We start from the raw sequence: 25,577 nt of genomic DNA on the forward strand, positions 1-25,577 counted from the left end.
TTGAAACAACAGAAAATGCATTTCAATGAAGCTTGCCACTCAAAATTATCCGACACTACCCATGACTTACAATTTGCCCTTTGAAAACAAAATACTAAACAGAGCATTTTAGTGGAATTGTGACAGGCAATTACAATTTGCACATCTTTTACATTTAAAGGTGAATGAATTTTTAGCCGGTCAACCTGAGGGAACCAAGAAGGATCCAATGAGCATGGAGGAAGTGGCCATGGGATTCATCAATGTTGCCAACGAGACCATGTGCCGACCAATTAGGGCCCTGACTCAGGTAATCCCTCCAGCTCTGTTACAAAAGGAATTCCTGCAGTGAACTCTTCAGAGAGAGAGAGAGAGGAACTGTGTTTTTGCCAGCATTGTTTCTGAGATTCCGTTACTGATTCCACCCAGTGAGATATCAGATTGAGTTCCCATTTCCCTAAGATGGACAATGCACACTCTTGAGAATGCTGAGTTAACCAATTCCTAGAGCCCCACACTTTGCCAAAGAAATACGCATACTGGGCGTTACTGCCAAGATGTTGATTTCAGGCCTCGGCACAAGGACACCCCCTCATGAGTGAATGGCAGCTTGGTTGGGCCAACCACCGAGTTGTTTTTCTCAAAATTAGAGTTCCAGTAACACTGGAAGGATGGGGAACAGTCTGTCAGCCTCCATTGACAGACCTAGATTAAATGGAGAAGGACCAACACCCAGTTACGTTAGTGCCTTCTCTCATTCATGTTCGGGACCTATTGATCTATTCCACCATACAAACCTGTATAATTGGTCATCCATTTTGGGGCTTTGTTCAATGTCTGGCTGATTTTGTTTGTGCAGGCCAAGGGTCACGACACCTCACGCCACGTGCTGGCCTGCTTTGGCGGAGCTGGAGGGCAACATGCTTGCGCCATAGCAAGGTCATTGGGCATGTCAACTGTCTTCATCCACAGGTCAGTTGAACCCTCTTCCTACCCCGCCTGCCCATCTGACTGATTGACTAACATATAAATGAGATTTTCATGTGGATTCCAGTGTTGCCAAATGCATTGTAACCTTCAACTTTCCTACCGGCTTATCCTAGGAGACGGCATTACTGCGATAGCATGACACTCAAATGCATATTCTGAACTTTGACATGCTTGCACATTTTGGTAAGATACAGTTTGTGTGTTAGCGTGGTATAGTTTAAACATATTCTTCCTGGTACTTTGCCCGTAGATATTCAGGTATCCTGTCAGCCTACGGCATGGCTCTAGCAGACGTAGTGCACGAGGCCCAGGAACCCTGTGCTTGGAGGTACGAAGCCGGCACCCTGGCTAACATTGACCTCAGGATTGATGAGCTGACCAGGCAGTGTGTCCAAGAGCTGCAGGATCAGGGATTTGAAAGGTAAACACATTCAGCTCGGCGAAACATTCACTATTCATTCAATCACGTCGTGCAAGTCAATTCTATGTATATTGCTGCATGATGTCAACACTAGACTCTTTGCTTGAGGAACTCCCACTGAGTTTGTACAGAGGCTGAAACTATTCCTTGGAGGTTGAGTGCGTGTAGCAGTGTTGCAGTCGAGCCCACACAAGACAAGACATGAAACCATGCACGAGACCAGTCACTAGACCAGTCACAAGTAACAGGGTGAATAATCACAAAGGAATGCTTTTGGTAGAGTTCATGTGACTAGCTTGTGACTTGAATTCAGGCTTGGAGTCTTGGGCTGGTCTTGCGGGGCCTTTTAATGGTCTCCACTTTAACACTGGTGTGTAAGAGCCCTCAAACAGCTGTCGGTCATAGCCAGGCAAATAGCACTCAACGACATACTCTTCAAGTTTTTAAAAAGCAACAATGATAAAAGGAAGTTGCATAAATCTGGACCCAATGACCACCAAGGGTCAGCATTTGTAATGTCCGTAATGTCTACTAAGGACTGTGGTAGCAGAGTGCCACCTAAAATGTTTTTAAAAAACACAGACATTCCATTTGTTTGCAAGCACTTTCACAGCTTTATAATAAAACGCATGTAAGGATGGCAAAAACATTTTGAATGAACATCATGCTCCTGTGTTCAGAGCGTGCTTGTGAAAATACATATAAAAATTGCTGCTGGTAAAAAAGCAATTAAGATTAATCTCTTGGAATTCAGCCACGGGTACCTGTATGTTTGGCTTTCCTTCCCCCCCCCAAAAAAAGATGATTTTCCAGACATTCTGACTTTTGAAGATGCACTGTGTGAGTGGTGTATTTTTGAGGATAGCTGATTGGCTTTGGGAGTAATTGGATGGTGGTGTTCAATTCATATTTTCTTTTGAGACAGATCCGAGATTGAAACGGAGCCCTACCTGCATCTGCGCTACGACAGAACGGATTGCGCCCTCATGTGTTCGGCCACTGGCTATCCGGCCAGTGAGACATCCTGTCGCCATGGGGATTTCGAGTTGGCATTCAGCACAAGGTAATACAACCCTAGGGATTGGAAATCTCACCAGGCACAGTTAGAAGCACAGGGGCATTGCTCTGGGCACAATTCCATCCAGGGATAATAGGCACTGCAGAGTGCATCCCAAGGGTCGCCATGGATGGATTGTGTTTTCTTGTACATTTTGGGAAAATGTCAACATTAGCACACCAAGCAATATTCCACTTGAAAAAAGTGAGCAGATTTTTTTACGTGCATGAAAGTAGGAATCGTATGTGTTTGAATTGTGATCAGTTTATTAAGGCTTTCATAAAGAGGCTTCCATGTATATTGCGTACTGCACATAACTAGTAAAGAAAAGAGAATATCTCAATGATATATGTAAGATGCGAATTGTAAAGTTGGAAACTTGCCTTTTAAGGCAAATATTTGGGGGCATGCTGCATTATAATATTGCTCCCATAAACTCAACAATCAGGAAAGTGACAACAAAGAAAACATACAGTTGAAGTCGTCAGCTCTATGTGGATTTGCGTCTGATTTACCCACACCGTTTCTGACTTATGATATGTATCATATGGCACAAACATTTCGGGCACATTTTCATGTAGAATGTGTCACTAGAGGCATTGTCGCTTTATCTCATGTTTAAGTCAAGCTGCTGCACAGATCATGAAAGGGATGACTAGCACCCAGTCACAGTTCACAGTGAGAGAGAATGACCTTCAAGCACCAGACCACTTTGCCAAGGACTTCCAAGACCAATGTACAATGTAATGCAAATCCTCAGTGTGCTGGGTAACCAATGGCTTGTGGCCTCACTGGCCTTGTTCCTGTGCAGGTACAAGCGTGAGTTTGGCTTCACCATTCCGGGCCGGCCCATCATCGTGGACGACATCAGAGTACGCGGTGTCGGTAAGACCAACATCACCGATGACAGACATCTCAGACCCAGCAACCAGAATCCCAAGTTCCAAGTAGTAAGTGAAGACTTGTAAAACCCACAGATATGAACACAATACCTGGATTTTGACTCTGTGCTGCATTATAGAGAGCAGTGCAGGAACTTTAACAGTCATGTGACCACTTTTTAATAGGAGGCGTCGAGACATTTGGTGGGGAGTAGACAATCAGTCCTTCTCACAGTTGTGCGTGTGCTCAGAACTTCTGTACATGCCTAGAACTACCAACACGTGCCCAGAGCTGACAAAAAGGACCTTTTTGCTGCCACCAAGCGTCTCAAAGTCTTCCACTGACTGTTTGAGGGACACACTTACGTGAAGATTTCACCATTTTCCCATGATCACATGATGAAAATGTGCATGAATTTGACCATGGAACTAAAGATGGCGGTGAAGTGAGCTTTTCCAAGCAAATACTCAATCTTCAACATACAGTAAAATCTCGATACCTCGAATCTCTGGGGAATGGACAAAAAATTCGAGTTATCCAAAATTCGAGTTAAAAGAAGGTCCCGATTTCTTTTGAAGTTAAGTCTTTATTACGATGTGTATCATAACATGTACCTATTCGCTGACGCAAGACGTTAATCTCCCTACAATGACTCTTGAAATGACATTGTGGTTATTTTATACTTTGGTGGCAGTTTCTTTTGGATCTGCTACACAAAAACTTCGAAGTAAACAAATCCGGCAACGTGAGCAGTTCGAGTTACGGATATTGTTTTTGTACATGAAAGCCTATTCTTTTGGCGGGAATTAATTATTCTTCCAGTTAAGTGGAGTTTTGAGTTAACCAACTTTGAGTTATCGAGATTTTACTGTACTTTTCAAGTTTAGTGGGTTGTATTTTCAATTTGGGCAGCAGAGTGTGTTTTCTTTTAGGACTGCCGACTGATCATCTCCTCATTAGGTGTTATTTGCAATGTTTCACCGCTGAGCAGTTTTACTTTTTTGCATTTTTTTTCCCAATTTATTTAGATTACCAAATGCTACTTTAAATCCAAGTACTGGGACACCAGGCTTTATCTCCTCGACGACCTGTCATGTGACCACGTCATCAAGGGCCCCGCCATCTTGATTGAAAAGAACAGCACCATAGTCGTGGAGCCAAACTGCGAGGCGCGGATAACTGAGCATGGTGACATCAAAATCCAGGTCGGTTGAAACTGTGTTGGTTAAAAGAAAAACATATCTGTTCCCGGCCCTGTGACTGATCATGAAGCCCCTCTGCATGACAGTTTGATCAGTTACGGCTGTCATTTACGTCCGATATGCTTGCAGAGAATGGCTCGAGCATGGGGTGTAGCCTCGGGGATGAGAAGGTGTTACTTGCATGCCTGGGTGCACAGTTGGTGAAGCCTACTCAGTCGGTCTAATCATTGGCAAATATTTTGGCAAAACTTACCAATTTTTCTTTTTTTTTTTGGATAAATCATTATCGCAGCATGTTGCCCCTTCAAGAGACCCTTTTCCTGCATTACTTCACCTGCTTGTATGTTATCTCTCCCTCACCAGGTTGGTAGCGATGAAACGAAAGCCCTAGGCACTGAACTAGACACCATTCAGCTGTCTATCTTCTCCCACCGCTTCATGAGCACCGCAGAGCAGATGGGCCGCATCCTGCAAAGGACGGCCATATCCACCAACATCAAGGTATGTAGCACCTCCCGAGGGCCTTTCATTCCGCTAAATGCTGGGGTCAAACCCATTGTTTATGTCACTGACACAATTGTTCACTATTGCGAGATCATTCCTCTTAATACGACAACCAGAAGCAGTAAATCACATCAGCCTCAGCAGTGAAGTGGATTAAGTGAAAAGTGACATTGTATGCACAACTACTCACTAGTTCAGGCTCGTTTCATGCTTAAAGATAACTAAATGTTGAGCTAAGGTTAGTGCAAGCTTTGCTTTATGGGCCACAAAGTTGTTAGAAAGTCTGAATAATTTTTTGGGGGAGTGTAGTTTTCAAGAATGTGGATGTGGGTCCCACATAAAGTTGGAAATAGGCCTGTAGTCGAGTCCATCACAAGTTCATTGCAAGCCCATCAAAAGTCATCCACTCTTCAGCCAAGTCATAAGCTTTTCAAATGAACTGATAAATACCTTCATTTGTCTGGTCACATTGACTGGTCTTGTGAAAGGATTTACAACTAGACTCATGATGCACTCAGCTACAAAGGTGGTCAGAAGATATTTAGATTTTGGCTTTGTTGATTCCTGTGGAGCAAGAATTTGACCACTTGAAAGTGCTTCCTTGTTGGTGCTCAAGAGGTAGACAAGATAGCCACTGGCCAAGTTGAGGAAATAATGCTTTGGAGAACAAGTGACCAGGGGCCAATTTCATAGAGCATTAAGCACAGAATTTGCTTAAGAGTGAAAAAAAAACTTGCTTAATAAACGAAGGCTACCAGCTCAAAATATGTGATTGTCATGCTAACCAAAAGACAGGTGAATACCATTCCAAATCAATTTACATTTCATGGAGTTTTGGCTGGTAACCTGATTTGTCAAGCAAGATTTTTTCACGCTTAAGCAAATTTTGTGCTTAAGCAGCTCTATGAAATTGGCCCTCCTATTGTCACGAGTTTGTTGTATTTCCCAAGTTATTATGTATGCACTTTGGGATTGTTTGTTCTTGAAGGAGAGACTGGACTTTTCCTGTGCAATGTTTGGGTTTGACGGCGGTCTGGTTGCCAACGCCCCTCACATACCTGTCCACCTTGGTGCAATGCAGGAGACAGTTCAGTACCAGGTAAGGGGAGGGTTGGCCTATTCTTGATCACACGGCAGATAAACCTGTTTCTTAGCTATTTTGTCAACAAACATTGACCACCATTTTTGTATTGTCATCCAAAGTTCACCCTTGATTGGTAACAACTTTTGCCTCAAAAAACACATTTACTTCCTTAATTTTAATATGGGAGACATTTCCAGTTAGCATTTGGGAGAGTTACTCAGTATTAATTATTTTTGGTAGTTGTGCGAGATTTATTTACAATTTCTGATTTAGTCTGGTAGTCTTTTACTCACAGCAAGCCATAATTTTGCCAAACAGTTGGCAGAAACTGCACTCGTGGTGTAGCAAATCAGAGGTGTATAAAACCGTTTTCTGCCATTAGATGCCATATTTAATGTGTAGAGCTCATCTGCGATGATGTCTGGTACCTAGTTTTCTTATCGACTTACGCATTTTTCATCCATGAATCATGCCATGGGCACGACTGCCGACTAGAAACTCGAGAACATTTTTTGAAGGACTAGTCACAATTACAGGAAGACAGTGTGTCAACCGAGGTACTGGGTCAAATGTTGCTTGGATTAATGCTCTCTGGATTTTATTTGATCTCCGTACAGAGGTGAAAGCACACTCGTGTATTAATATCACAAATACAAACAGGACCTCAGGGGAACTAATAGTCTTCATTATTTTGCATGATTTCAGATGGGAGTCCTGGGTGATGATTTGAAAGAAGGCGATATGATCCTGACCAATCATCCATGTGCTGGAGGAAGTCACCTACCCGATTTGACGGTCATCACTCCAGTAAGCATTCAGCAAGTTCCAGCAAAATCCATTTTCAGCCGCTGATCATTTTCATCGGAGCTTACGCGCAGTACAGTGCAACTTGAGTGACATTAGTCAAATCCTGTTGGATTACATTTCCAGTGGTTGCAGTCTTTAGGAGTTTCCATTATTTTCACGTCTATCGTTCCCTCTGAACTGAACAAAGAAAGGCTGCTGAGAACCAGCCATGCAATCCTTCCAGAGTTCCAAATAGTCAATGAGAGTAGTTAAGCTGTGGAGTTAGTCAAATGGTGGTTAACTGTAGTAAAAACTGCTTGCTCATTTCAATCAGGATTATCACTGCGTTTTGGTCTATGGGGGAGAAAAACTATAGACTTCATGTTTTATAATTGAGTTTGGTTACAACGGACTGGTTCCCACTGAATCTGGACAAAGTTATCAATGTAAAATCCTGAATTTTCGAATGGGTTGATGGTTCATTTTATTTATATATGTATCTGCTGTATATCTCATTTTGAAAAAAGTGAATTGTTCAACTGAAAAAGACCAAAGTGAAACCAATAAACATAATGTCTTATCTAGACAAGTAATGTAAAACATTGTGTACAAATGCCATTAATTTGTCATCTGTAGGTCTTCTACCCAGGCACCCCTAAGCCTGTCTTTTTTGTGGCCAGTCGAGGGCACCATGCTGACATTGGTGGCATTGTTCCTGGCTCCATGCCGCCCAACTCTAAGCACCTGAGGGAGGAAGGGGCCGTGTTTGAGACCTTCAAGCTGGTTGAAGACGGTATCTTCCAAGAAGAGGGTACGTGTTTGTAGCAAGTACGTCTCCTGAGTTGTCAAGGCTGAAAATGTTTGTGTAAATTTAATTCCTGAGATCTTCCCCCGGAAAGATGACTATTTTCTTCGCCACTATTACAAGAGTAAGCATGTGAAGGATTTGAATTTTGCCGGTAAATGTGGAAAATCTTCAGTAAGTCTCTCCCTGCTAGTGGTTGCTTATGTGAATAACTTGTATAAACCTTATAATCTGGTCAGACTTCATGCGTGACTAATGTATGGATTATAGACTAATTATAGACTTAACTTTCTGGTAAGAAGCTGTAGATTGTCCATCTTGAGCAGAAGCACCCCCTCATCGGTTGAAAAGAGCCATGTGGGTCAGGAGTGTTCATTTTTGTTGGTAGCGATGCGACTACAACGCTTGCATTTCATAGCCATTCATGAACCATAGATGCACAGTTAATATCAAAGAAGCATCTTGCTAGAAAAATTGCGCCCTCTCTTGGTCTAGCTCTGGGCCCATACTGTTTGGCCAAGAGATGGCATTGTAAGTTGTGACCTAATTTGTGACCCAACCTAATTAAATGAATCACAAGTCGCCAGGGCAACTTATAAGTGACAGGCTTTTAAGAGAACCTTGCACAGTGTAAATCATGGGAACCTTCAACAAGTTTCACTCATATATCGTCCATTTTCATGAGGATTCCAAAATGGGTGGTAAAGAACTCAGTGTGCACTTTTCCATGCAAACTAAAACAGAAATACCGAAAATACCGCTGAAAATCTCATGTTGTGGGATCCGGCCACATTTTGCAACTCAGAGTGTGCAACTGGGAGACAAAGAGCTGGCCTGCTTGTATTGGTTTGCAGAGAAACACACTTGAGCATGGGTGTCACTAAGAGGGACTAGGACAAAAGCGCTTCCCCCCAAAAAAAAAACTTGAAAAAGGAAAAAAAAAAGGGAAAGCGAAAGAAATTTTAAAATAGAATAAAATAGGAAGAGAATCACTCATCTACTTGAAAAAAAAATCAAAATAGACCCCTCCCAGTGTTATATATTTTTATAGCTGATGAGTGCCCCCCTCCCAAAAAAGTGGATTTCCTCACCCTCCCCCCCAAAAAAGAAATTCTTGGGAAGCCCATGCACTTCAGAGCTGGCATATGGTGTAGGTTGCTATCAAGAGTCCATGAAGTACACACAGAGATTTACTGCTCAGAAATATCCCTCCATAGAGTCCAAAACTATTAAAGATTGTCAGGTACATGTACCATTTTGAAAGGTCTTCATGGGAAGAAATCTCACATGTTTGGTTATTGCTGTACTATCCTTTGTTTTCCTGCCACAGCCCTGATAGAAGCCCTCATGGCGCCGGGTAAGGTACCAGGGAGCAGCGGCACCAGGAATCTCCATGACAACCTGTCTGACCTCAGGGCACAAGTTGCAGCCAATCAGAAGGTGGGCTGATTGAACATGCCAAGACAAGATATTTCCTTGGAAAAGACACCCATAGAAAAATCTCTAAAAATGAGAAGACCTCCTGGAAACTTTTTTACTTCAATTGAAGACAGTCTGAGCTGAACTCGTGGTGCAGTCAACAGGCCAGGTCAACTTTCAACAGTCAGAAGGTTGCACTGCACAGTTAGGTGGAAGAGATCAGTTGTTGTTTCATTCCACTACGATCAATAATGTCATGACACAATTTCCTAGCAGCAAATTCTGCAGTTGTTTCCTCAAGTTTTTCTTTGTGCACAGCTCGTCTGGGTTCAGCAACACTGAATTCTCAATCAAGGAGCAATTTCCTTGGTCGGTAGATACTGCGGTGTTTGCTGCGAGAGACTTCATCGTTCTACCAATATGTTGCCACGTTACATACTGCTTTTAGCAAGACAAAGACGACGGCTTATTTCACATTTTTGGAAAGAAATGGTTCTTGTGCATCATTTCATGTCTGGATGCTGCAAGATTGACCAAATACGAGGTGTGGCTGAAAATGTCAGAGTTCATTGGTGGCCGCAAGACTGATGTCACAGCCCGTAGTCGTTCTTTTACACCTGTTGGTTTCCCTCCCCCCCACCGTAGGGTATTATTCTGATCAAGGAACTGATTGACTACTACGGGCTGGACGTTGTCATGGCCTACATGGGCCACATTCAGACCAACGCCGAGATTGCCGTCCGCGAGATGCTGAGAGAGATTGGCCGGAACACCATGGAGAAGATGGGCACCACGCGACTGTCAGCCCAAGATCAACTGGATGACGGCACACCCATTGTCCTGACCATTGACATCAACATTGAAGAGGTAGTGTTACCACCAGACCAGAAGCTACTCTACTTTTGCACCCCGTAGCCCTGAATATGCATGGACTCAAAGGTTGTTGATTGCAAAGATGCTTTACGGTATATTATTTAACCCCTTCGCGCCGGGAATTTCTTCCCGAAAGCTGACTTCAAGAATTCCAGCCTCGCTTGGCCATAAAGGCCACCTGCCAAGCCGCAAATTCTCAGTTTTTGGCGCTGCGTGCTCTGTACGCTTTGAATTACACGGTGAAAAGGCTGATTGTTCGGTGGCATGCGGCTCTACTCACGCTTCCACATTCCCATTGCCTCTTTTCAAAGTGGGGACTATTTTGAAGCTGGTGATTATGATGCAAATTCGGTCTTTTCATTTCTAGGCTACACACAAAGACCAATTACCATATACACAAGAGCCAGAGTCTGCCTTCTTTCCCCGTGTTCACTCAAGTGTGGGCCGAGAATAATAGCTGAAAAGCGGGCTGAGGATCTCAATTTTTACGGCGTGTCTAGCCGTGTCCCGGCGTGAAGGCGTTAAACTACATGCTGGCATAGTGCTGGTATGAAGTTACTCTTGATGAAGTAAAGCATCTGATCAAAAGACATCAGAGTACCAGGCATATGACTGCCCATGTGTTTTCCTTGAGCTTGGCCACCACTGACACTGCAGTATGCAAGTGTTAGGTTATCAGCTGTGCATTGTTAATCATAACCAGACAGTGATGCTCATTTCCTCACAAAATAACCGAGAATTCTTTAACAAATGGCAGGACAGTCACTGTTTGTTCCATGTAAAGTTGTCATAACCTTGCAGATTGAGCACTTGGTGCTGGCTGTACAGTTGTTGTCATTCATCAAAGCTTTGAATTCTAATACCTAGTATGCACAGTGCTGCAAATTTTTGTCCACGGTAATGGTGAATGTACGTTGGGTTAGATCTGTTGATGAGAGCACCCTGTTGGTTCTCGTAGCGTATTCCATTCAGGCTATTTGCATATCAGACTGGAAGTTACATGTGTTACATCTTAAAGAGTATTACTTTGTCAAAGGGACTTTCTAGCAAGTGTCACTCTGTGACTTCAGTCTTGGTTTTTCTCAGAGCAAGTCGCAAATGTAATCTGAAATCGCCACGGCACACCCCAAAAGTTGTATAGCCTGTGCCTCCTTAGCAGATTTGTATCACTGAACTTCTTCACATCAAGGTTGCATTTTCCTTCCAGGGCACCGCATATTTTGACTTCACGGGTACCGGCTACGAAGTCTACGGTAACCTGAATGCACCTAAGGCCATCACCAAGTCAGCAATCATCTACTGCCTCCGATGCATGATTGGTCACGATGTTCCCCTGAACCAGGTACCATTTGTGTGAATATAAGTTGAAATCTGTTCACTGAAAGTGTGAATCTGGTGCAGAGTCATTGCTTTTTGTACGTATATGGCCACATATATAGACTTTATTGATGAGTTGGCCATATTCAGTTGAAAGCTAGGTGACTTCTTCTGTTTTTGAACTTGAGAGCCGGAGTAAATTGAAAGGAATACAATAAAATTCTTCACAAATTAATACCTGTTTACCCCAATGAAAAAGTTAACATTTGTGATCAAACATACTTTGATATAAAACACATTCTATTAAAATTTGAAAGGCAGGCTTTGAATTCACTCCAATTATGAAATAGTCAAGCACTGTTCCATTCAGCAGCCCACAATTTATTGCACAGATGCAGGAAATATGGTTAAAAATTCACGAGTAACACCTGTAGATATAATTTTATCTCTGGAAGTCCATTTTAGACAAATTTTATTTTCTGAGCCCCGTGATGCGATTTTTAAAAGGAAATGCTAATCTTGTGAACCAATGTTCATGGAATTGAAACACATATAATTGCATCTCTGTGGTTTGCATTTGTGCTACAAATCTGTAAATGATGTAGAGATAAAGGTCATGTCAGTGATGTCGTTTTCATAAATTTAACGCTTGAACATACCATACCATCATAACTGCAAGACAAGATCCAACGAGAAGTTTCTTACATTTCAACCTTGAAACCTCACACAGACTGCACATTCACATCACATCAATATGGGCGATTCACAATAGTGCGCCACCAGGAGTTTGTAACACTTTTACCAATCATAACACGCCAATTTTACGACCCTTTCCAAACACGCATTGGGTCGACAATTTCGTGCATTGTGATTGGCGAATGCGTTGCAAACTCTTTGTGGCACACTGTTGTGAAACGGCCGTATTGTATTGCCATTGACTTCTGTACTTTCATCTAGGGTTGTCTGAAGCCAATCCAGTTGCACGTTCCAAAGGGATGCATTCTGGACCCCTCACATGATGCTGCAGTGATCGGGGGTAATGTCCTGACATGCCAACGCGTAGTTGATGTCATCTTGAAAGCATTTGGGGTGTGCGCTGCATCTCAGGTAAGGTGGCCACCTGTCATGCTAGTATATTGAGCACACTAATTTATGAATTCCAGTGAACTGGAAATTTGGCCTGAACTGTATTTGATTTGTCCTTGAAAAATGGCACGAGCAAGCGCTGTCCATTTTAAAAACACAAAATATCAACCAGCAGTATTGATAACTTAGATGGTTTCGAAGAGAATACCATTCGCTGGATGTTCCTTTTTTTCACGTTATTTGCTTTTCGCGATCCGGAGATATTTCCCAGTAAAACATAGACAGCCAAACTTGAGGTCTGTGTCTTTCTTCTACAGGCGAATGTAGTGCTTTGTGCCAGAATTCACTATCCTAGTTAGCAGTCAATTTATTTTTTAAGAGTCGGTGAACGATCCAGCCATAAGTCTTATATCAGAGCCATTCTGCTTGCACATAACTGAAAGTCAACTTTACAACAAAAAACTGATTTACTAGTGCAAAAAAATCTTTACTAAAATGTGAGCATATTTTTTCTGCAGGGCTGCATGAACAATACCACATTTGGCGATGACAGCGTTGGTTACTATGAGACGGTTGCTGGGGGGGCCGGAGCGGTATGTTCAGCAGATTCTGTTGTTTTGATGAATGTCATTTGTTCAAAACATACGTTTAAAGCCTGTGAGTTGCATTATCAGCCGTGAATTAAAGCACCCCCTCGTTGGAACAGAAAAGGTAGGTTGGTGGGAATCGTTTCATCCGGCCCACACGAAGAGACTGACATGCCAACATAAATCGGCCGTTTTTGCTCAGTGCATCCCGCACTGAACCTGCATAACTTTGTGCACCTACACATTGAGTTCCCACCTTAAGACCATCGTTCCTGTGTAAACGCATGCCATCTCTTGTTCTTACATGGAGCAAATTGACCATTACCTAATGTGGTACAGTGAGTAACATGCTGCATATTTTATGTTATTACACCTCACCCACAGATTCTGTATCTTGATTGGCCGAAAGTGTGTCATGTGACGCTTTGCTATTATATTCTTCTATTTTTGCACCGCCACTCCAAAAAGACGATAAACCTGTAGCCTCGCTCTGAAAAAGTACTATACCCGTAGCAACCAAAGAACTGTGGCGCCGCGCCCCTCCGACGAAGGCGAGGGCGCCCTCCTCCTCGAGGCGCGGTGCGTCGGACGGCACGCCGGAGAGTCCCTGAGCGGCTAGGGACGAGTCCGTTGGGACCGAAGTATACCATCCCCCAAGAAAGTTGGTCTTCGTCGAGATGATGGCTAATCTGATTGGTCGAAACTTAATGACGTAACCCGGACAGACCTGACTCGAAATAAACTTCGCCTGGACTCCTGACTTATATAGAACAATTCACAAGCGGCTGGTTTATTCATCAACACACTCAACCAATACACCAGTAGAGGGCGCTATTGACGGGGAAACTGCGCGATTATACGTGACCGGACTTCGCCCAGAGCAGCGAACACCACAATTAATTGCAGGCATCCAGTGCCGAATCAGGGACTTTAGCAAGTCTACGGGGCTTATTGTCAGGGCTGCGCTACACGCAACTCACGTCACGAGATAGCAATCCACCCTTGCATCGACCGCAAGCTCCTATCAGGAACTATCAGGAGCCCCTCAACCTACCGAGCCCCTCAACAGCACACGCACCACTCGGACTTAGGCACAGTCACACTAGGCTAGGTGACTTTAACCCTTGCACAGGATTCTGGAACCTTTACCTCAGGATCAGCCCTTTATCAGGACCACTAAGCGTAGCCTACGTGCGCCTTTTATAGCTTTCGCGCTGCTCTGACCACGCCCGCGCACGTGCTCACGTGACTAAGCAGTGACTTCCGCTGCCCTATCGCACAACGCACAAGGCGGAGCCTATGCGCTGCGCTTGCTTAACACACAGCTATGCGCGCCTAACATCTGCCTCTGTTACTGGGCAGAGCGCCATCTATATCTTTGCACCGTGCCTAGTGACTGGCGCCCTCTGTCACGTCACAGAACTATATCCGTAGCAATGAAACCGCATGAATAGTAAACTTGTAGTTTGGCTCATCAGAGTTGTAGACTCGAGTCAGTTGACTTGGACTCTCATCGCTATTTTTATGAATCTTGACTTGTAACTATCCGTTTTTGTCTTGGCTTGGACTTGCAAAATTGACTTGCTACCATCTCTGTGGCTCATAGCGTAAATCTATGGGTGAGGTGTTACAAAACAAATATTGACTACTTTATCTCTTGGTATAGTAAACTAGTCTCCCTCAGTGATCCTTGAAGCATTTTGTTTTTTCCAAGGCAAATAGAATGCTCCATGGATCACCTCAGGAGGACAGTTTTACTATACCACTCGAAGTAGTCAATGTTTGTATACTATTAATCAAATTAGTGATTTCCCTTGTGTCATATTGAAGGCAGCCCTTGGTGCAGTTTTTTCTGAGCTCTGGACACCAACGCTTTTACTTCTGGGCTAAGATGATAACGTTTTCCTAATTTTGATATTAAGTGTTCAATTGTATTTTATAGACCCCATCAATAATCTGGTTACCTTTAAATTAAAAGGGGTCTGTGATTCGAATTTTACTTTGGAACATACTTGAAGCAACTTTCTGCTCCCCATTTAATGTTGAAAAGTATGTGACATCTCTTTTTAGGTCTTGTTCACTACAAGTGCACTTTTTCAAACGTTTGAAATTTTCCATTCTTTCCCTGGCAAATGAGGATGCTTTTGCTGTGATGTCATTAGGAAGACATTCCATAGAGCAATACGTGTGGTAGTGAAATACGCACACATGTATGGCAGTATTGGCATACCCTGTACATCTTTATCATTGATAGTAGGCATACCTGTGGATAGTTTGTCCTTATTGAATATTCGGTTCTTTTTTGGAGTTTTCTACTCAAATTGTGAACCCCAACTTTGCTTATTGAAAATATTTCTGAGAAAGCTTTGCTTGCAGGCCTACTGTCATGAACTAAAACAACAATGATTCACCAAAGTAAATAAAATTTACGTTGACAGAATAGACAAAATTTGGGCAAATTTTAGTGCAAAAATAGCTGTAGTAAGACTAAGGTTTCTGTCTTGGGTGACATTACACTTTCGCTTATAAATATATAAATTAGCACTAAGATAATAATGAAAGTACTCAAAATGCCCTTAAAATGATAGACAGAAAATGAAAATCCAGTTTAATGAGATACAAAGAAGTTTAAACAAGAACAGCGTTACAAAATTAAATTTTCTTGGCCCTTTAAATTCGTTAACCTTGGAGAATCCCAAAACATCTTTGACAGATCAAGTAATAAAATAGAGTACACTAAAATAGGCATTTCAGTGAGTCACCCATGTCTATCCATACTCTTTTGGCACCCATTCCGATATGTCCTATTGTAGAAATTTTGCGACTGAGTACAAAGACCACTAGGTAACACTGTCTATTTTTGGCAGACAGTCATACCGTCTTTCTTTGATATCCTTGTTCTGTTTATCTGTGTAGGGCCCTACTTGGGATGGTCAGAGTGGTGTGCACACTCACATGACAAACACCAGAATTACTGACCCAGAGATACTGGAAAGAAGGTAGAGTTTTTCCTGAATAGCAGAATCAAAAGAAAAATGTTTAAAAATAATAGCACCTCTTGATGTCAGTGCCAGCAGTCAGACAGGAAAGCTCCACTGTTGAAACGTTATTTTAAATGTCATTAGAATTTGAGTCTGATTGTTACAAAGGTGATTACCACTTTTTTGTTGTTGATATGAATAAACCACACAAATCACAGAAAATTTTAAAAGTATGTAGCTTTTAGTTGAAACATTCCTTGAAATGGGTTCAGTTATTCATTTTTGTTTTGAAAGCTCTTTTTAATCAGGCTTTTGATCCCTAAACTTATATAATCAGCTACTTTTACGTCACAAAATGTGTTTGTCATCAAACAGCAAGCTTGTAGCATTATCAACAAACACTGTTTTGCAAGAATTTTCCTAAAATTTAAGTATTACGTACATCAAGTTTATTATATTTTGTTGCAAAAGTGTACTTTTCTGTTTGCTAGTTAAAAGATTGAATGCAGTATTAGTTCATTTCCTTTACCTGTGACACAACCACCAGCCAAATATATCACATCCACAAGTACCCTTCATCCTCTCAGATATCCGGTGGTTCTCAAGAGATTTGAGCTGAACCCCAACACGGGTGGGCGGGGACAGTACAGGGGTGGAGATGGGGTCATCAGAGAAATGACATTCCGGCGACCTCTGACGGTGTCAGTATTGACTGAAAGGAGGGCGCTAAGGCCATATGGCCTGAATGGTAAGTTTGTTCCTCTTTCATTACTACAAAACCATTGGCAGTGTTGTGTGAACGCCACTCTCGTACTACTTACTTAATCAGAATTGTTCCTTAGAGAAACACGGGGTTCTCCACTTTGAAAAAGTAACTTGTGTGCAGTAGAATAGTGCTTTCATAAATAGAAGTTCAGAATGTATTTGTACCAAACAGCTTTAAATCTATTGGTTATCAGTGAATTCTCTTTGCATTAGCAGGGTTTTTAATTTGGTTGCAGTGGAATTCCAAATTTTAGTTCATCAGAACACTAATTTGTGGCATTTTGTAAAAAACAAGTTTTGATTGAATGATTTTATGCTGAATAAATACTTACAAAGGAGATCACCAATCATAAAGCAAGGTATTGTTAAGACTGCATAATATCCAGGCATTCCTGGCAAATTTGCATGATTTGCTAGCTTTGTAAACACTGAATACTCAAAGACACACAAGAAAGATGTTGCTAAAGAACTGACGTTTGTCTCCAAAATGTAGTGATGCGCATCACTTCACAACATCCACCTAAATGTAGCCTGACTCGTGACGATGGCTGATATCTGTCTCTTTAAGGTGGTGAGCCTGGCCAATCGGGTAGGAACCTGTTCGTCTATGCAGATGGTCGTATTGTAAACCTAGGAGCCAAAACAGCCATCGATGTGTCTGCTGGAGTAAGTGGATGAAAGTGTAGTCTGGTGCCCACTTATTGTAAAACTGCTGTACAGCCCAAAGACCGCAAGGACAAAACCACTAGCAAAACATGTAGCATGGATATTGCTGAAAGTTGCACAGTAGTGTGTAAACTCTTTATCTTAAGACCATCCTTTTGACTTTACCCTGTGAAAAAACATGCATCTCTTGCGTTGGTTTCGTTTTTCTTTAGAAACATATTGCGCTCAGTCAGTCTTCCAAATTTCTCTTTAGGTACACTACAAATGACTCATTGCCACCAAGCACGCTACCCTTGAACATTCTACTAACGCAATAGCTCTGGACATGCCACCTCTTAACACACTATCTCTGAATATGTTCCTCCTGAATGCACTACCACTGAGCATGCCACCAGTGAATACTCTACAGTCCAAGGTGCTAGTGGGCTCTACCACTGAATTTCATCGCTAAGTCTTCTGATGTGACAACCCTGGCGGAGTATCTTCAGTCTGTAGATAATGCCACAGCACACAAGTTGAGAAATTGAGAAAAACATTTCCACGATAAAACCATTGTATCTCGTGACGTTGCTATAAACCGCTACTGTTGACTGGCCATGTGATAAGCCTGAAATGTAATTACATCACACTTTGTTTACACATGCGCTTTCCTATGGCAATGAGGTGAGACGCGATCTATCGAGCCATCATAGGAAAACATACATGTCAACAAAGTGTGACGTCATCGTGTTATTGGCCATTTTTTGCCCCAGGATTTGCTTCGGAGTGACCTCCAAAGCCTTTGTCTATTCATTACTACATTTCAACGAATTCAACGTGACACATCTTTCCCACTTTCTGACAGGACTCCTTGTGTTTGTGTTCCCCTGGGGGTGGGGGATACGGCACACCCCCTGAGGAGGATGGTGAGGTGGACTACAATGTCCTGCCCTCCAAGCGGAGACGCTACAACAAGTCGGCCAGTCAACTTTATTCAGAGAAAGGGAGTGTCCATGCATATCGCTTGGCCCAGGAGCAAGTCTAAATAAAACCAGCAATGAAAGTTCCTGTTTTCCAGCATTCTTAGTCTCTGGAAGTTATGAAGCAATCACTTATTAAGCTTTCTTCGGCACCAGGAATGGCATCAAATCTCGGTTGTTATCACAGTTTTACTTTTTTCATGGGTAATTTTGACATCAGCATTAAAGTTAGTTTGCTTGAAATTGACGCTGATGTTGGTGCAACCACAACGTTTACTCCTAATATCATTATATTAAGTCACGTAATTCAATATCAAACGCTTAAACTTCCATTCCTATTGACAGTGTGTTAGAGAATAAAATGATTCCACTAGTCCTAGACTAGACAACCATGTCGAAAAGTAGCTTTCAAAGCTGTGGATATACATGTCTGTAATAAGACATACATTACATCCATATTTCATTTGAGAAGTGTAGTACGTCAATTGCACCCATGTATGCAAATGAGCAAAGACTGGAAGATGGCCACCCCATCAGTCTCAGCAGCAGGATAGCATGGCACCAGCGCAGTCAGGGTACTACACAACTAGTCCATAAAATTGTGCTGGTATCAAAGACTTTCAGACACATACCATCCAATGTTGGTGCATTAGAAAGAGCTTGTACTAAAATCTGGAGTTCATTGGCTCTAAATGACTGTGACAAAAGGTAGTTATAGTCTGTCAGAGTATATCTGCTAAAGGGCAGTTCCAAGCAAAAGTGGACATTTGGTCACAGTGTAGCCAATCTCATTAACCACTTCCTGCCAGGGATTCCGGATCCGGACACGTATGCTTTATATGCGTGGCTGGGGTCTCCAAACTCGGACAAAGGCAACAGGGCCTTGTAACGATAGACCATACTCGGAACCAAAGACCAGGCTGCTGGGCAATACCGACTTTTTTCACTCTCAAAAGTGGAGATAATCTAGCGTTGTTTTGAAACAGTATACCTCGGTTTGGGGGCATTTAGAGCGAACGGATTACCACCAGGGACAAAAGCGCTTCACCACCGCAGCGATGAGCCACACAATACCGCTGCATGCTAATCTGGCCCCTATTGCAAAGAGGTCAGCAACGCACTGAGCCAGGTTCATGAACAAAAGAATATTACGTAACACCACAAAATCTGGGCTCTTTATACTAGGCGGCAGGCCTGGTTGAAATACCCCAGCGTCAATAGATGTTGTCTGTCAGGCTAGAGTGGACACCAGACAGCCCTTCGCGTGTTTGTAAGTGTCCAGTAAATGAAGATAGGAATTTTTAAAGAAATTTGAAAACAGAAAAAAATGATAGTGGTTAACAAGTGTGATTCACAAACAAAAAAGTGTTATCCAAAAATGGAAGTGGAATGAATATAATGGTACCACTTTACTTCCCCCATCTTTTTTTTTCAAAAATCTCTTTTTAAGAAAAACCTGTGATAATGAGGATGGTAACAACTTGAATCAATGTCCACTTTTGTGCGGAATTGTCCAAAACAGTAAGTTAGATAAAGATAGTTGACAACTCAGTGCGCACAATGTTTCCTAGCAATTAAGAAGCCAATGGGTGTGTGACAAGGTAGGGAGATAAAGTCGTTAAAAATCCACTTAAAAAGTTGTTAGTCCCAGGAATCTAATTCCCTTCTTGTGTAAATGAGAATTTATTGCTGAACTGTATTTCTACAGAGATTTTAAATTGTCCGTAGCACAATTTTGCAAGACACAAACTTGTAAGATAATGGGCAGCCACCATTGCTGTAATTTACTCGTCTATTTTGAAATTGCGTATGAAAAGCATAGTATTTTATTTGGTCTTTTTCTTTGTCTGTTTGGCAGGTTTTCCTTTGCTGTTTTTTTTTCAGTAACTTGTTTTATTATCTACCGGTGCATATGCTAATTCTATTTCTGTTTAGAAGAATCAAAGGCGACATGCTTTACCTGTAGAGACTGCTCTAATCCATTCCATTGCATTGCCACTGGGAAATGTTTGAATGTAATTTGCTCATAAGATACAGTATTATGGCGTCTTCAAAGTTAGTTGAATATTTTTGATAGCATGCTGAACGGTGCTAATATGAGATAGGCACTTTCAGATTATTTTGCAACGGAGATACCGATTTATTGGTGATTTCTCTCTCTTTTTTTTTATCATTCACTGATGGGATTTTTAAGTATCATTGCTGATCTGATGGCTGCATTATTGGTCTGACCCAAATTGAAATGAATGTATTTAAATTGCGTTTGGCTGCAGTGCATTTTTCATGCACCTCTGGTCAAACCTTAGTCTGCAAGTGCTGCACAGCAGTCTTGTGGGGACCGGTTTTGAGTTTTGGGATTTTCAAAACCTTGGCTCATCGTCTCAATTGACTACGGGCATAGGGTTATGATACCAGACCCCTGGCTTGGGAATTCTTTTGATTCACTAAGGTCCATTTTCTGTTTTGTATGAAACCCAACACTGCAATGTAATTTTGAACCAAACGACTCTGGAGTTTGAGATGAATCGGTGGCTAGAGACAAAGCCAGGGTCAGGGAAATGGGCACAAATGCACAAGAACCAGAATTTGTGTTTACACAACAAACTCCACATTGTTTGCTTTCATTTTTAATAGGCAAAGGCTAATTGTGTATGCAAGAAAAAAATACTGTGTGCCCCAAGATGTATGAGTCATCCAATGTACACTGGTCTAGCAACCAGTAGTTTGCATTTCACAGCAAAACTGTGGCCCTTAGCGCATGTTTCACTGAGACATGGGTCATTCCTACCCCTGACCAACTGCCCAATTGCCCTTGTATTGCAAGGAATTTCCTTATTTTGCTGTATTTTGGAGGATGTAAACGATTGGTCTTTTTGTTTTTATAAACTGCTCCTGCACTGTCAGACTACACACTCATTCCTTTAATGCACTGTGTATTTGAAGGTGTTCTGTTAACTATTTTAGAGAAAATAAATTACATATACAGTTGTATGTCAGTTAATTCTACATCAACTCACTGGGTGAATCGTTAAGTAAAAGAATATCTAAGTATATGAAGTAATATATGTATAAAAGAAGTAATTTGTAGAATATGTAATCATTCTAAAGGGCCAAGACTGTGTAATTAAACACAGTTCTTGTAAATACTTGTCTATCCCATTTAACCAGATTATAAATTATAAGGTTGTTTGGACACCTTTTTGATTTTTGTGCTAATAATTTGCATATTTTATGAGCAAACATGGTGTCATCCAAGGCAGAAACGTCAGTGCTAAAGCTATTTCTACGCTAAAGATTGGCCCCAATTTTTGGATATTGTGCGGTTGTATATTTTGATGATTCATTGTTTCAATTCATGATAATTTGGCATTGAAGTAAGTTTTCTTAAATGTTTTCAATGATAGTCAGTACTTTCAATGATAGACAAGGTTGTTAAAACATCAGTATCACACAATAATGAAAACGGTGATTTTTGAAATATCTGCATGTTTTGAAATCAATCGTGTTGCCCAATGATGACATGGAGGTGGTCTTTGAATATTCATACACTGTAAAACATGGGGCAAATTAGTTTCATGGTTCTTTTTCATGTGAGGATTTTTACCCATTTTTAACTCTAGAAAACCTGACACCGCATCAACATTTTACGCTTGACTTTTGTTTTGCGTGTAGACGCATATCAAATGCAATGAATTATGTACAGACACATGAAAGCATGATGCTCAAGTTTCTTCCGAATCTGGCTCAACCCCTAACTGTAATCCTGGGGTATCCTTGCTCTAGTGCATAACGGTCACCCCTTGGCGTACCTTGTTTTCACTGCAAAAGTTTTGTTATACACTACCCTCCAAAAGTTTGGGAACATGATGAGTCAACAAGTTTGGTTTATGATTACATATGTTTTATTGATATTTTGGTGAAATAATCCACAATCTCTGCAGTAAAATACATTCATATGATGAAATACTTAATACTTGTACAGCTGTGTCAGCTTATGCAATGATCATGAACCCATTTGGCCTATTAACAAAAGAAAATACTATTTTGATGACTTGAGCCATACATGTTTTTTCAACAACTACTACATTTTTGTTGCTACTCTAGACCTTCTGTTCCTCAAAAAAGCCTCCTTTTGCAGCTGTGACCGCATGGCAGACTCTTGGCATCCTATCCATCAATTTTTCTAGATAATCTGGTGAAATATCTTGGCATGCCTACTGATGAAGTAGCTCCTGCAGATTCGTTTGTCTCGTTGGGCATTTCTCCCTTACTTTACTGTCCAGTTCTTCCCACAGCAACTCTGTAAGGTTTAAATCTGGCGACTGGGCAGGCCAGTCTACAACAGTCAACAGTCCTTGTGACTCTTCTCCAAATGTGACTTACACAGCTGGGACGTATGCTTTGGGTCATTGTCTTGTTGCATGACAAAGTGGGCACCAATCAGACGCTGTCCTGAGGGAATGGCTTGATGTTGGGGTATACTGTGGTATCCATGCTGGTTGAGGACGCCTTCTACTCGATACAAATTGCCCACTTTGCCTGCCCCAGAACAACCCCACACAATGACACTTCCTCCTCCATATCTGACTGTGGGTTTGATGCATTGTGATTTCATCCTCTCCCCAGGTCTCCGTCGAACGTAGCCAAATACTTTAAATTTTGATTCGTCTGACCACAGTACCTTCTCCCATTGCTCTCCGGCCCAGTTTCTATACTTCTCAACCCAAGCATACCTTTTCACCTTGTTTTTTCTCTTGAGGAGTGGTTTCTTCCTGGATACTCGCCCCATCAACCTGCAGCTTTGAGGTGACGGCACACTGTGGGTGAAGAAACAGCCTTCTCTCCAGCTTCCTTACGCGTGCTGTTCAATTCTCAAGTAATTTCTGGACATGCCAAATATCTGTTACATAGGCTGCAAACTCTAACGTACTTATCTTCGGCTTTAGAAGTTATCTTTGGCCGGCCGCATCTGTTTCCACATTTGACCCAGTCTCAGCTTTCCTTGCAAGGCAGGTGTAGACTCCATGAAGAGAAATGTTCTGTTTGTTGGCTATTCCGCGCATGCTGTAGCCTTCAGATCGTAAAACCACCACAGATTAGCGTGTTTCTAAGGAAATTTAGCCGTTACTGTCAGCTTCAGATTGTGCAGACCAAGATAAGGGCAGAGGACCATGCTTTAGGCCTTTTAAACTTCTGATTATATAACAATACTGTGCTCCAAGATCATTGTAACAACATTCAGTTATGCTACTGACACTGTCTACACCCAACTTCTCTTAGTTATCCCAAGGTCACCTCCCGATAAAGAAATGTGAATAATGCAATTTCCAGGTGTGGAACACCGAATTATGCAAAATCAACCGACATTGGGGAATACCATTACCATAATGTAATCAAACTAAGCCAGAAAAGCGGTTACATCATTAGAATCTATTTCACTGCTGAAAACCTACGACAGCTATCAAGAATAGCTCGTGAATAGCATGCAATAATCAAAATTATGTGTTGACTCGTAGTGTTCCCAAACTTTTGGAGGGTAGTGTAGCTTGATGTTATAAACATTGCAATAGTGGTTGAATAGAGTCTGTATTTATGCAATCTGAAACTCTTGCAAGATATATTGTGTCATAGTTTGTAAGATGGAAGAAGGTCATTCCATTATTATGATTATTACTATTATTATGATGATGTGTCATTGAGAACAATGCTCCCCAGCACTGGAATTGCAAAGTGTCAAAAATAACACGTATATTGACCAATTCAGTTTTATTTCGAAATCAGTTTCATTTCTTTTACAGTATGCTGTCACTAACACTGACCCCACTAATGCTACATCATTTCCGTATTTTAAATAAGGTGATTTTTTTTCTGATGCTTCATCATTATTGTCACTGCAAAACTGAAAATATGTCTCAACAATATTTGCCACTGGACGATAGAAAATAAACTTAAATTCAATGGTTTGAAAAGTGAATTTCTTGTACTGGGATCTCCACACCAGAAACGTTTTTCTCCAAATGATGTCAGTGTTAAGATCGGTAACACCAATATCTGTCATATTATTGCCTGCAACCTTGGGGTTGTATTCGATTGTAATTTAACTTTTCATAGGCACATTTCGCAGGTGGTCTCCACAGGTTTTTTCTATTTGCAAAAGATCGTTGCTGATTAAAAATATTTGCCCAGCGATCTTATTAGCATTGTCCATGCCTTTGTAACCTCACGGTTGGATTTTGGCAATGCATTATATCATGGTCTTCTTTTGTATGAGTTAAATCGTCTCCAGAAACTTCAAAATCAAGCAGCTACATTGTTAACAGGAACAAAGAAGAAGGAACACATTTCACCAATTCTTTACCATCTACACTGGCTCCCTGTTCAGCAGCGGACTAAATTTAAACTTGTAATATTTGCTTTCAGAGCCGTTTGGGGCACTGGACCTGCTTATCTCAGTCTCCCACTTCAACAATTTCAATAACAAACTAGAGCTAATTCAGCTCCAATTCTTGAATGTAAACGTCCAAAGAAAGTCAGTGTGAGAAATAGAGCATTTAATGTCTGTGCCCCTCGGCTCTGGAATGACTTGCCTGTGTCATGATGACAAATTAAATTTTTCACTGATTTTAAAGCAAATCTTAAGACCTATCTTTTTAATGAAGCATTTGGGATGTTTCCTTAAGAGGTTCGATGTGAACAGTATGTTACTTGTAGTTGTAATGTTTTGCCCTTTTTTTGGTTGTATTTTAACTATTTTTAATGTGAAGCGTCACCGACAATTCAGTTTTAAGTGATGTTTTAGAAATAATTATTTTTATCCTTATTATTTTCCTTACTGATAGACAACACCACTGGTAAATAAAGATACTGGATAAAAACAAGCATCAGTTTTCTTTGTTTTATTTTTCCAATTTCACAAGCTACAACTACTCATATAAATGTAAGCAACATAAATCAGGTCAATTTTGAACCCTGTGTCTATGAATTTAACAGCATGATACATGAATGTCGGTTTCCACCCAGCCTTCAGAGATTTTCTGATTTATAATTTCTTTTAATTTTCATGCTTTATTACACTTTGTTTTGAGTTGCATACAAAACACACAGTACCATTTGTGTGAAAATTTTGCGGATTTAGTACTTAGAAGTTGGGTAGTAATTAATCTTTGAGTTGAGAGGATGGAATTCTGGTACCGAATGGCTTTGGTTTCCAAGAT

At 41.3% G+C, this 25,577-nt stretch overlaps 1 protein-coding gene across 3 annotated transcripts in view; it reads left to right on the forward strand.

Moving 5' to 3' along the window:
* The window catches only part of oplah (5-oxoprolinase, ATP-hydrolysing), a 41,135-nt gene extending 15,893 nt beyond the window's left edge, over positions 1 to 25,242 (forward strand). For all 3 annotated transcript variants that reach the window (XM_087137697.1, XM_087137695.1, XM_087137696.1), the window contains 19 exons: positions 161 to 289; positions 839 to 951; positions 1,220 to 1,390; positions 2,316 to 2,453; positions 3,259 to 3,397; positions 4,358 to 4,534; positions 4,895 to 5,032; positions 6,024 to 6,134; positions 6,825 to 6,926; positions 7,542 to 7,716; positions 9,041 to 9,150; positions 9,775 to 9,996; positions 11,210 to 11,344; positions 12,277 to 12,426; positions 12,924 to 12,998; positions 15,909 to 15,991; positions 16,561 to 16,721; positions 17,307 to 17,404; positions 18,249 to 25,242. In XM_087137697.1, coding sequence (XP_086993823.1) covers positions 161 to 289; positions 839 to 951; positions 1,220 to 1,390; positions 2,316 to 2,453; positions 3,259 to 3,397; positions 4,358 to 4,534; positions 4,895 to 5,032; positions 6,024 to 6,134; positions 6,825 to 6,926; positions 7,542 to 7,716; positions 9,041 to 9,150; positions 9,775 to 9,996; positions 11,210 to 11,344; positions 12,277 to 12,426; positions 12,924 to 12,998; positions 15,909 to 15,991; positions 16,561 to 16,721; positions 17,307 to 17,404; positions 18,249 to 18,428 — 2,607 coding nt within the window. In that variant the 3' untranslated portion in view covers positions 18,429 to 25,242. The remainder of the gene's footprint in view (positions 1 to 160; positions 290 to 838; positions 952 to 1,219; positions 1,391 to 2,315; positions 2,454 to 3,258; positions 3,398 to 4,357; positions 4,535 to 4,894; positions 5,033 to 6,023; positions 6,135 to 6,824; positions 6,927 to 7,541; positions 7,717 to 9,040; positions 9,151 to 9,774; positions 9,997 to 11,209; positions 11,345 to 12,276; positions 12,427 to 12,923; positions 12,999 to 15,908; positions 15,992 to 16,560; positions 16,722 to 17,306; positions 17,405 to 18,248) is intronic.
* The last annotated feature ends 335 nt before the right edge of the window (positions 25,243 to 25,577 follow it).

Source organism: Acanthaster planci, linkage group LG06, assembly GCF_054643075.1.
Source record: "Acanthaster planci isolate LZ-2023a linkage group LG06, COTS_SCS, whole genome shotgun sequence".
Classification (NCBI taxonomy): domain Eukaryota; kingdom Metazoa; phylum Echinodermata; class Asteroidea; order Valvatida; family Acanthasteridae; genus Acanthaster; species Acanthaster planci.